Source organism: Muscardinus avellanarius, assembly GCF_963383645.1.
Source record: "Muscardinus avellanarius genome assembly, chromosome: 12".
NCBI lineage: Eukaryota > Metazoa > Chordata > Mammalia > Rodentia > Gliridae > Muscardinus > Muscardinus avellanarius.
Genome location: NC_137798.1, coordinates 82,191,685 through 82,204,612, shown reverse-complemented (window position 1 = coordinate 82,204,612; position 12,928 = coordinate 82,191,685). Strand labels below are relative to the sequence as shown.

Genomic DNA, 12,928 nt, shown 5'->3' with positions numbered 1-12,928 from the left:
CCTGCAGGGATGGCTGAATCCAGGGGTACAAAGCATGAGACAGGCAAAAGAGCCACTAGAGCTAGCAAACAATGGAAAGGGGACCATTCTCCATAGCTCCTGATAAAAGGATTGATTGGCAGCACAAGCCAAGCCCACCCTGGAACTAATGTCTGTTGCTAGAGGGGTGACCATCTGTTCACCTCTATGGCTGGCGGGAGATACAGAAGTCAGTGTGCCTGCAGAAATGGATGTCCCTGTAGGAATGGGGAGTCCTGGCGAAGCGGTGACGGAGAGTGTGCAGGTAATTGTCCACTTCCCTCCTGTGTGTCTGCAGGTTTTTTCAGTACAGTGTTTCCCTGTCACTCTCAGCAGCACCATCTGCTCACAATTACCTGTCAAGGGGGCCATCCTGAGGCCAGCCGCACCATGGCATTTCTACCAATGTTAAGTCCTCTTACAAGGGTTTTCCTAGGACAGGGTGTGCCCCAGCATCCAGAGTGTCCCAGGCCCCGCTGGCTGGATGAGCTCTGACCCATACAGACCTACCCTCCTTGCGGAGACATGAATGCACCCCTGCAGGAGCCCACCTCTCCAGGGCAGGCCCCAGCTCTAGCAGCCTTGGCAAGGCCAGGTTCAGTGGAAGCTGCCTCCAAGAAAACAGAAAGTCAAGTGGGGTGCCCTGCACCCAGGGGTCAGGAGTCCAAGCCCCGGCTGCAGGACAGCTCGGTTCAAAGCCACTCACCACCTGTGTTGTCTCTAAGTGGCCTAAGCCATATGCATCTTGGTTTACTCATCTGCCCCAAACAGGTAACAGTGGTCCCAGACTTCATAGAGCTGTCGTGTGAATTAAGTGAAACTGAGCACGCGCAGAGGCAAGCCTGCTGTCAGTGCTCGGCATTAGCCATCATTATTACTGAGGGTGCTGCTTTGTCATTTATTGATGGCTAAGTATTCCACTCAGAACAAAGCCTACCTTAAACTTTCTAGGCCTATTAGAGGACTCAGTGGTGTGGTAGGTAAAATCATGCTCCCCTCTCACCCATGCTCTCTCCCTACTCCCTGGACCCTTTACATATTACCTTACATGGTCAAAACACTTTGCAAAGTGGTTAAATTAAAGATCTTAAGGCAGGCACGAAGGTACATACTTCTAATCCCAGTACTTTAGAGGCTAAGACAGGAGGATTACCGGTTTGAAGCCAGCAATTTAGTGAGACCCTCAGCAACTATGCAAAACCCTGTTTCAAAATTAAAATTAAAAAATATTTGGGGTAAATGAGAGGTATCTCAATCCCTAGTACAAAAGAGAAAGAGAAAGAGAGGAAAGAGAGGAGAGAGAGAGAGAGAGAGAGAGAGAGAGAGAGAGAGAGAGAGAGAGAGAGAGAGAGAGAGAGAATATGAATATAAATAAAAGACCTTGACTTTGGGAGATTCTCCTGGGATATCCGCTGATCCCAATGTAACCACAAGGGCATTTCTAGAGGGAAGTAAAGGGTCAAAGTCAGAGGAGAGATATAAAAATTGGGGTGATGCAGCCAGGAGCCAAGGGATGCAGGCAGTCTGGAAACCTAAGAAAATGCAAACAAACAGACTCTCCTCTAAAGCTTCCAGAAGGAATGCAGCCTGACCATTACCTTGAGTTTTGGGTTTCTGGTGTTTTTTGTTTGTTTGTTTGTTTGTTTGTTTTACAGTGCTAAGAATCTAACTCAAGGCTTCCCACATACTAGGTAAGGTCTATACCACTGAGCAACATTCCCTAGTGATTTTTAGACTTCTGATCTCCAGAGCTATAAGATAATAAATCTGTATTGTTTAATTCAGTCCCTAAATTTGCAGTGGGTTTTACAGCAGCCATAGGAAACTAGTACAAATGGTCAGTGCACTTGTCAGCATTTTTTGCTGTGACCAAAATAACTGACAAGCACAACTTAAAAGAAGAAAGGTTTATCTGGCTCATGATTTTAGAGGTTTAGTCCATAGTCAGCAACCTCCAAGGAAGAAACCATGGTGGCAAGGACCAGCCTGGAATGTCACTCAACTCATGATGACCAGAAGCACAGAGAGAAAGAGAGAGAGAGAGAGAGAGAGAGAGAGAGAGAGAGAGAGAGAGAGAGAGAGGTGCTAAGAGAGAGAGAGAGAGAGAGAGAGAGAGAGAGGTGCTAAGGACAGATATAGTCCTTAAGGCTATATATAATCCTCCACACCCCCAGTAACCCTACCCCAGCCATGACCCGCTTCTCAGCCTTCCTGCATTGGGGACCATGCTTTCAACACATGAGCTTTCCAGGGGACATTCCAAACCATGATAGTCAGGATCATGGAGACCAGACACCTGACTGCCACCTCCAAGCCACAGGTGTGGGAAGCATTTCATTAAAGAATGCCAGGAAGAAGCCTCCTAGCTCTAACAGTGCACACTCTTCTCTACAACAGATTACCATTGTCTACCTTTGCACACAGCCCATGGCCACAACCATACACACTTCATCTTGATCCCACTCTAACCACGATGAAAACCAGGGCCACCCACATCCCTCACTAGGTCTCACCCTACACTGAACAGGAGCCCTTCTCCTGGGGCATCCCTGTGCTATTTCCACTGCACACCTATTGGTGCCTGTGTGGCATTAGTCCTCATGCCCATAAATTCTGGGAGGAGGACTGCCTGGGGTCTAAGAGGGGATGTAAGATGCCTATGTTAGCTCCTGCTGCTGTAACAAAATACTACAGACTGAGCTGCCTAAACAAAGACAATAACCTCTCATACTTCCAGAGGCTGGAAGTCTGCCATGAGGAGACCAGCTCAACAGGTTCTGGTGAGTTCTCTCTTCCTGACTGGTAAACCGTCTTCTCCTTGTGTCCTCATGTGGTCTTTCCTTGTGAGAACTCTGGTGTCCCTTGCTCTTCTTATAAGGACACCACTAGTTCTATAGGATTAAAGCTCCATCTTAAAAAGTAAATAGCCAGGCGTGGTGGCGCATGCTTGCAATCCCTGGTCTTGGGAGGCAGAGACAGGAGGATCACACAGGTTCGAAGCCAGCCTTGCTGTCTTAAGAGACCCTGTTTCTAAATAAAAATATAAAATAGGTCTGGGAGTGTAGCCCGGAGGTAGAAGGGTTTCCAGGAACCCCATACCACCAAAGAGAGAAAGAGAAAAGGAAAGAGAGAGAGAGAGAGAGCAAAGAAAAGAAAAGAAAAAAGAAAAGAAAAAAAAAAGAAAAAGGTCTGGGGGTGTAGCTCAGCAGTAAAATGCCCTTGGGTTCAGTTCCCAGTACCAAAAAAAAAAAAAAAAAGAAAAGAAAAAGAAAACTCCATCTTTATTTACCTTTAATTATCCCCTTAAGACCCTTTGTTCATATGCAGTCATGCTGGGGTAGGAATTTGACTTAAGAATTGGAGGGAGGGCACACACTTATCCACATCTGTTCTCAAGGTATCATAGAGTGCTTATTATACCAAGGTCATAAAATGGTGGCCATAGTTCCAGACTTCCCAAACCACATACCTGCCTCCCCTATAGGAAGAAGAGGAGGCAATACAAACAAAACACACCATTACCAATTTCCAAAGGAAAACTTTCCCAGAAGCCTTCAAGATCCCTTTTCGTCTCTCAGGTCATGTGTCAACCTACCTGCAAGGGAAGCTGGGAGAACAAGACCTCACGTTCCAGTCTCTCAGGTAGAAAGCAGGTAAGAGCTAAGGGGCTTGGGAACCACATATGTCACAGGAAATCATAACAAGCATGAATTGTGCACTTACTATGTGGCTTATCTTCTCCAAGCTCACTATTATCTATTTCCTAACTTAATCATCTCAGTACCCCTATGAAGTAGATACTATATCTCCACTTATTAAATGGAGGAATTGAGGTCCAGATAAGTTTGAAATATTTGCCCAAGATCACACAGGCAGAGTACAGTAGCAAAGGGCCAAAGGATTTGAACTCAGGCCAACCGGAGAGTCTGTGCCCCCAATTATTTCCCTATGCTGCCTACCTCAGGGATGGGGAAAGAGAGAGTCCCAAGGCCACGCCCATAGTGACTCACCTCCCCCAGCCACACTCTACCTGTGAACCCACCACTCTCAGCGAGGTGCAGATACCTGATGTGCCCATGCTTACCTTGGGCAGAGGATGGAGAACACTCCCAGGGAGCAGCTGCACAGCACTGGCAGCATCAAGAGAGTGGGGAGCAGCCCATGTCTTTGACCTCTGCTCCCTGCTCACCAGCTTGAGGAGACTGGAAGGGCTTCCTGTCCCACCAGTGTTAGCCTTGGAGCCAAGAAAGTCCATGCTGCTGGCGTTCCATCCCCCTGGCCTCCCCTCTCCATTGTTCCACACCTCCAAGAGGCCACAACCACCTCCATCATTCGTGAGCGGGGGTGGGCTGGAAACAGCTGGGCGCCAGCCCAGGCGAGAGTATCTCTTCCTGGCCAGGCACTGAGAGGTGGCTCCCAGCAGAACCACAAGGCAGGTGCCAGGCCCCCCCTTTGAGGGTAACTGACCACCGGGCTCCCTACCAACTTCCCTGGCAATATCCACTTCCAGTACTGTAGATACATCTGGAAAACAAACCCCTGGAGGCAGGCCTGTCTCTTGGGGGAGGGACTGTGTCCACCCTTCCAACGTTACAGTCTTCATTACATTTGTATTATGTCAGTCGTGCTTAATGAGTTAATTTCAGCTCACAGTAAGCCACGCCACTGCTTTCATTGCTGTGTTTGGCATATCTGCATTTGGGGGTTTCCTGAGAACCCTGTAATCTGGAAGTAGCCAGGCCTCTCTCATCTCAGAAACCCCTGCCCAATGTTCACACATGGAGGCACCCACAAGCTGCACTTCTTCCTTCTCTGGAAGATACCTGAAGGTGTGAGCCTAAGCAGAGGTCCCAACCCTGACTGGGGAGCTTTAAAGAACAAACACTCTAAGTCCGTCCACGTCATGTTCTCAGCACAGGATGAGGTGAGGTGATCGCTTCACTTCTTCCAAGACCCATTACATGGTCCAATCACAAGAAAACACTGGACAAAGCCTAACGGAGAGACATTCTGCAAAATACTTACTCCTCCAAAGGGTCAAGTTCACAAAAGACAGGAGAGTCCAGAGGAGTCTAAGGAGACACACAGCAACTGAGTGCAGGGTGGTGACGGGATGGGACCCTGGGACAGAATGGACACCAGTGGTATCTAGACAGCATCTGTAGTGGAACGACTACTACTGTGCTGATGTTAATGTCTTCTTATTAATCAAGGGACTCTGGTGACATGAGATGTTATTAGGAAAAAGTAAGTGATGGGTCTGTACTTTCTTTGCAACTCTACTGAAGAGTTGCAACTTATTTCAAAATAAAAGGATAAAAACAAAGCAATTTGAAAAGTGCTTGGCCTCCACCCAAATCAATTAAATCAGACTCTGGGGGCATTCGCAGCTCTGCAGGTGAGCCTGATGTGCAGGGATGTACCAGAGCCACAGCTAAGTGATTCTCAAGGTGAGCGTGTGCATTGGAATCCCCTGGAAAATTTATTAAAACAGACTGGTGGGCCCCACCCCAGAATGTCTGGCTTAGCAAGTCTGGACCAAGTCCTGGGAATCTGCATTTCTCAAAAGCTTCCAGGTGGGGCACTGGTCCCAGGACCACAATCCCTCAGAACCAGTGATCTAGGTCTTTGCAACTTAAAGTGTGGTCCCTATGTCAGCAGCATCAGCATTACTGGGACTGGGTTAGAAACTCAGGCTCCCAGGCTCTCCTGCCAAGACTCACAGAGTCAGAAGCTGCAGTTTAACAAGACCCAGGTCATTGGCTTGCACAGAAAAGCCAGAGAGGCGCTGCTATAGACGGGAAGCCAGGTGCAGCGGCACATACCTATAATCCCAGTACTTGGGAGGCTGACATGGGGGGATGGCAGGTTCGAGGCCAGCTAAAACAACTTGGTGAGACTTTCAGCAACTTATCAAGACCCTGTTTCAAAATAAGAACAGGGCTGGGGGTGTGGCTCCAAAGTGGAACATGTCTGAGAACACAGGAGCTGAAATGGCAGGGTTGGGACAGCTAAATCTTAAGACTCTTAGACCCACCAGTCTTAAGACTCTACCCTTCCTTCTAGTACACATAAAAGAGAAAAGCCAGAAGGAACAGCAGAGGGACTCTGAAGCAATAAAGCTGGGGATGGAGCTGGGAGGAGGCTTTGTGTCCCAGCAGTGCTGACTAGGGCCCCAGTGGGGGCCCCAGGAGCAGGGAGCTGGTGGGTACAGGCTCCAGAGGAGACAGGCCAGCCAGGCTCTGACTGCAGGAAGATATGGCCCAGGGTGCCACCTTCACTCTCTCAAGGGACAGTCCCACTCTGCCTTCGGCAAAGGAGAGCAAGCCAGGCCAAGCTTTGTTCCAGAAGAAGGAAACAGCAGGGAGAGAAAAGAGGATGCAAGGAGGGAGAAAGGGGAAAGGAAGAAGCCAAAGGGAAAAAGGCAGGAGAAAAAGGAGGTAAGGTTTAAGGGCAGAGGGCTCTTTACCAAACCTGGCTTTTACTAAAATGTTAGCACGCTGAAGCTTGGGTTACAGGGCCTCCTACAGTACTGTGTAAACTCAAGTGTGGGGTACAAGGCCAGGCCTCCTACAGAGTGTGTGTAGACTGAAGTGTGTGTGTGTGTGTGTGTGTGTGTGTGTGTGTGTGTGTGTGTGTGTATGTGCATGTACAGGAACATTCTACCTCCAAACTATACCCCTAACCCTTTTTTATTTTGTTTTGAAACAGGTCTTTAGGTTGCTGAGAGTCTCACTACATTGCTGAGGCTGTCCTTGAACCTGCAAACTTCCTATCTCAGCCTCCCAAGTTCTGGAATTATACTTCAAGGCCTCTTGTTAAACATGGGTCCTCCTATCCAGCCCCAAAGAATGCCACATTTCCCCCAGGCGAGGCTGCCAAGAGTACGCCACTCTCTGGCCCCTTCTCCTCGTGGTTGGGCCCTGCCAGTCCCCAGTGCCCGGCTCAGACCTGGCTCCCACTTGTGCTGTTCCTCCCTGACCACTCTCTGCCCGGCCTTGCTCTTCTCACCTGAGCCTGCCCTGAGAGCCATTTCAAATTCCCCAAAGTCCTAACTCTAGGATTTGCTCAGGTGCCGCTTGGAGCCACTTTTGTTTAATAAAATGCCATCACACACACATTTTCTGAGCTCTATAGCAGTGGTGAGAGGGCCCCAAAGAGCCTGCAATGCTGCAACACGCCACCTCGGGCCCTGGGAGCGGACAAGGAGCACTGCAGAAGTCAACGTCACAGGGAGTAAAGGCGGTGCCCTGTGCAGGAGACATGTGTGTGCAGCTTTCAAATGCATGGACTTCAACATCCCTGAAAATAGCGTATGCGGACAATCTCTAAGTCTGCATGCTTATACAGCACCTGCTGAAAGCCAAGACATCTATGCGCTGGACATAGATCTGAGAGGCACCCAACTCAGGCACACAGACTACCCAAGGAGCATTTATAACTCTTATCTCTAGCACTGTGGGATCAATAAAGCAGCTATGTGATCACAAATTACTAACCCTTTAGGCCGGTGCTGGGGCCAGCGAGGATGGCATCGGAGCCTGCCATAAGGCAAGGCCGGTGCTGGGGCCTCCGAGGCTGGCATCGGAGCCTGCCTTGGGGCAAGGCCGGTACTGGGGCATCCGAGGTTGGGATAAGAGCCTGCCGAGGGGTTAGGCCAGTGCTGGGGCCAGCGAGGCCGGCATCGGAGTCTGCTGTGAGGCGTGGCTGGTGCTGGGGCCTCCGAGGCCGGGATAAGAGCCTGCCGAGGGGTTAGGCCGGTGTTGGGGCCAGCAAGGCCAGCATCGGAGCCTGCTGTGAGGCATGACCAGTGCTGGGGCCTCCAAGGCCGGGATCGGAGCCTGCCGAGGGGTTAGGCTGGTGCTGGGGCCAGTGAGGCCGGCATCGGAGCCTGCCTTGAGGTAAGGCCAGTACTGGGGCCTCCGAGGCCAGGATAAGAGCCTGCCGAGGGGTTAGGCCGGTGCTGGGGCCAACGAGGCTGGCATTGGAGCCTGCCGTGAGGCTAGGCCGGTGCTGGGGCCTCCAAGGCCGGGATTGGAATCCTGCCAAGGGGTTAGGCCGGTGCAGGGGCCAATGGCCAGCATCGGAGCCTGGCGTGAGGCAAGTTCACTCCTGCGGCCTCCAAGGCCGGGACCAAAGCCAGCTTAGGGGTTAGACCGGTTCAGGGGCCAGCGAGACCAGAACTGGGGCCTCCCATGAGGCAAGGCCGCTGCTTGAGCCAGCGAGGTCTGGATCAGTCCACTGAGTAGCCAGGCCACTACTGGGACCATCAAGAGTGGGATCGGTACTTGCAACGCAGCATGCACAGAGAAATATCGCAGAAAATATAAATCAGACGCTTCTCTTAATCAGCAATAACTAGGAGGAAAAGGGCAACAGGAAGAGGTTGAGCTATAGAAAGGGCCCTATAGTGAAGCAACTAATGTGACCAATCAGAGGGTATGTAATACTGGAGGACGGAGCCTCTTTAAAACGCAGGAGGTACATAAACAAATGTATCAAAGTAAATCACCAAAGAAGCGTGGGATGGAGGGGGGGGGAGGGAATGGGATGGGGGCTGGAGGAGGGCTAATTGGATGATGTGTGCTTGTATATCCTCTCAAGTCTTGTACTCCAATGTGATTGATATATGACTACAATGCACCAATTTAAAAAATAAATTAATAAAAAAAAATTACTAACCCTTCTGAGCTTTGGTTCCCACCTCTGTAAGATGAGGCCTATGGCCCCTCCCACAGGGAGCTAATGGGACAGGTGGATGATGGAATGCATTTACAGAGCCAGGCCTGGGCTCTCACAAGGGCGAGCACGTAGTGAACATCAGCCTACTCCCCTATTAGCAAGCTTCCCCATACCTCCAGCCCTCCCTGCCTCCCCGCTCCCCCTGGATAACTGTTCTGGGTGCTGGGTCCAGGGCAACATGGTGATGTTTCAGATCCCAATGCAGAGGAAGCCAACCATTATACCAAGTAACCACTACCTTGAACAGAAAGGACATTTATATTTACTTCAATGGCTATAGAAGACACCATAAAACAGAATATGCAGCACGCATCCTCATGATTAATAACAGATCTTGCAAATTGTTCTCTCAGGTCCCTGGCTACAGCCAACTGGTCACTAAGAACAATTAATTCTTTCAGGAAATAAAAGAATTGCAAATACGTGTCTGATCACTAGACAATCTGCCTGTTGTATTGTGAATAAAGAGGAGAGAAATGAGGCTCAGATTCAGGGTTTTCTGCCCCTGTGAATGGGGTGGCGTAAGATCAAAGAGACTCGGGTATGACTGCCATCTGTGCATATGGGTGCTGTGGGAGCCAGGACCTGCCAACTGGGGGGGTCTTGGGATGTGGAGACTTTGCTGACACAGGAGTTTGAGGGTGTCCTGGAAACAGGAGCAGATGATGGCATTCAGGGGAGGTACAGCACTGGAGTGGGCAGCACAGCAGACACAGAAGTGGACAGAGTGGACACCTCACCACCGTGGGCCAGCTTCCACAAGAAGACCCACATCTCCAAAAGGATTGGGAGAATCCCAGACCTGAGGCTGGAGCCACTGAATGAGAGGCAGCGATGAGTCAGGAAGCAACTAGCAAAACAAAGCAGGCAGCCAGGTGACAGGAAGGAGGCGAGAACCCAGGGGAAGCAGAGTCTGAGGGCTCAGCTGAGCCTCTGGGCTTCTCAACTCCTACAATCAAACTCCCGCAGACAGGGAAGGAAGAAGTTCCAAGCAGCAGGACATGGTCCCACTGGAAAAAGAGCCCTATAGCTTTGGAAGGATCAAGGACAAGAAGCCAAGCAGAAGATCCTTCGGGCACTCGGTGTCCAGGCCCACTGCTGACCAGCGTGGATTTGTTCCCAACCTAGAATAAAAATCCCACCAGCCAAGCCCTGACTTTATTCTCCTCGGTCTTCCTAGGAACCCTCCAGGCAGCAGCAATCAAGAGTTGCTATATGCTCTTGGCAGGGACCAGGGGCACAGTCTGAATAGACATGTGGCTGGGGTCAGGTGGCAAGTCACAATGGGCAAACCCTGCAACCTTTACTGAATTTATTTGTTTTACTGAAGCACAATACATAAAATGCCAAAGGGTCACCGTGGCAGCAGTGAACCCGGTGCTGCCTGGAGCTGGCCCTCGGAGGGCAAACCCACTTAGGTGTGACACCTCTGAGGAGGAACATGGCAAGGAGAGGGGACCTTATCTCCATCAGGTTCAGAGGCCATGCTCAACTCCAATGAAACCAAACCTCCTACCAGTTGCAGGTACCCTTGGAGGCATACATGGTCCATCCTGATAACAGAATGAGCTAACAGAAGAGGGAAGCCTTCTGAACTAACTCACATAGTAGAGTGGGGAAGCAGGCTGCTGCACCTTCTTCCTGGAGTCAAAAACCATCCCATGGTACCTGTTCCATGGGCCCTGAGACAAGGGTGCAGGACAGAGGGATTCCACAGGTGCAGCATCATGGTGCCTAGACAATGACCCCAAGACCACAGACCACATGGGACAGGAAGGGGGTCATGGGGTGGAGGAGGGAATGAGGGACGTCTGAGGAGTGAAAATACACCACAACGCGATGATAGGTGCACTCAGTGCGGAGCAGCAAACAGCCAGCTGAGCAGGGCTGAGACCCAGCTGGCCAGCCTCAGCCCCCTCACACGCAGAAGGAGTTCGTGGAGGTCGATCTGCCATAAGCTAAAGGCCTCGCTGAAAGAGATCTCAGTCCTTCTGAAGAATGAATGAGTATTCCTCTTCTTGTGCCTAGAGAGGGGCAAAAAAGGAAAGAAGAGATAAAGAGGTAAGAAACATCAGCCCAGTACCATTAAGAAAAAAAAAAAAAAAAGATGGCAGCTTTGGTCAACTCCCAGCTCCTGCCCCTCTTAGTTACATGATCATGCCACCCACCCATTAGGGTCTAGAGGAACTCAGATATTCCAAAGCAGTTTTTCAAATAAAGTGAAGTAAGCAAAAGTGGTTGTTTCAAAGGGCATCAAAGGTATAATAGATTTACTGGGCAGAACATTCCCATGTGTATAGTAAATATGTGTCAATCCAGAATCCCCCCAAATTAAATATAACCAAATACTTTTCAAGTTTTCTGAGGATAAGAATCTCTTGGGAAACTGGACTGGTGGTCCTGGGAGGCTGAGACCATTAGACACTAGCCCAGCTCAATTCCTTCTGTTCCAAAAAGGAACACGATAAAAATTAAGTGTTTATAATGATGATCTATTCAAGACTTCACCTCCTAAACCCTCAGAGGATAAATGAATCATGGTCAGCCCTTTCAGTATGCAGTACATTTTGCTGTAATCTAATTTGATATTTAATAGTGGGTACATGATATATGTGGTCAAATCTCAGATAGTTTCCCAGAATGACCTGCTGAGGATAGATGGGCTGGAACTGGACCATAAGGCAGGCCTCCCCTCTAGGGTGAGAACATTCTACCAGAGCATGGCCCTTCTGATGTATTCACCACACCCAGAGGCCTAGAACTCTTGGGAACAGTCACCTGAGGAAATATCCTTCCTCCCTCAGCACTCCAAGGGCACTGAGCAATGTAAAAAAGTCTGAGATTCTAAAGCCTGCAGCCCACACCTACCTAATTTTCAGTAACACCTGCAAGACAAAGAGGACAGGCCTAGATGCCTGGCTAGTCCTCAGGAGCCAAGTTCCAGGACCAGTAGAGCTGGAGTCACATCAGGGCTTACTGGCCCCCCATGTCCAAAGGAAACCTTGATGGGGCCGAGGCTCTCAGAAAACCTTTCAAACTCTGCTGAGGGGAAGAGTCACCTGGAAAGCTGACTGGGAGGATGAAGTCCTAGAATCCACCCTCTTGTAAGCACAGGCAACTCTGTGGGCCAACCATAGGCACTGCCCCAAGGCGTCCCCAGGTCACCGGAGCTGTTTTCTACCCCCAACTTTCCCTGCAGGGAGATCAGGGGATTAGAAGGCTCAGTCACGGGCCCTATGGACTGGTGGGGGGAAGCAGAGGCAAGCAGGGCCCGTGGGGCAGGCAATGGAGGCAGAGGAGGCCGCACTCACTGGGCCAGCGCCCTGATACAGCATCGCGACATGTTGAGGAAGGAGCTGGCGCTGGCACGGGTGCCCAGGGTGGCCTCGATGCTGCGCAGCAGATCGTTGGTCTTGAAGATGAGCAGCATCTGGCGCGGCACGTGGTTGAGGAGCTGGCTGATCTGGGGGAGGTAGTTGGCTGCGTTGCTGCGGATCTCTAAGTCCTGAGGCAGCAACAGGGAGACAGAAACGGATGGTTGGTGACCACAGGGACTGCAAGGAGCTCCAGGGAGGTGCTTCCTGGAGCACCTCCAGCATCATCAGCAATACCCTCAAAGAGAAGTCCCGCACTGGGCTCTGTAGCCTGCTGACCTACCTACATGGAGGGGGCCGGCCCAGCTCCTAGGCAGGGAGCACCAGATACAGCACAGAAGCAGGTCTACAAGGGGCCATTTACCACTGGCCACTCGGTTCAGCCCAGGCCTGGAAGGAACCCTGGAGGCTGGTACCAGCTGAGTCATGACCCCTGTCAGCCAAGCCCAGGCTCCTACAGTCCATAGTTCTGATCTCCTGACCCCAAGCCCTGCACCCCAACAACCCACCCGCTGCTCGCATTCCCCTGCAGACCACTGCCCCTTGTGCTGGAGCCCCTCTCACCCTGCCTCTGCCCCAGGTCCTGATGCCCCAGGGCAGGATCCAGGGTTGGCCCTCCATGCTGGGCAGCGCCACAGCTCTTACCCCTCTGCCGTTTAATTTGGGTCCCGGCTTCCTCCCTTTCTGTTCCTAAGCTCAGCATGGGCCTACACAGGTAACTGAACCCAGCCAGAATCCAGGGTGTGACAGTGTGGGGCTGATCTCTTTGCAGACTCCAGAAAAATGATGACGAT

The 12,928-nt window shown here is 50.8% G+C and overlaps 1 protein-coding gene across 4 annotated transcripts in view; it reads right to left on the bottom strand.

The window, feature by feature from the left end:
• Positions 1 to 10,612: 10,612 nt before the first annotated feature.
• The window catches only part of ADCK1 (aarF domain containing kinase 1), a gene marked incomplete at both ends in the record, with an annotated part of 103,075 nt that continues 100,759 nt past the window's right edge, over positions 10,613 to 12,928 (bottom strand). For all 4 annotated transcript variants that reach the window (XM_080708118.1, XM_080708119.1, XM_080708120.1 and 1 more), the window contains 2 exons: positions 10,613 to 10,784; positions 12,072 to 12,265. In XM_080708118.1, coding sequence (XP_080564244.1) covers positions 10,613 to 10,784; positions 12,072 to 12,265 — 366 coding nt within the window. The remainder of the gene's footprint in view (positions 10,785 to 12,071; positions 12,266 to 12,928) is intronic.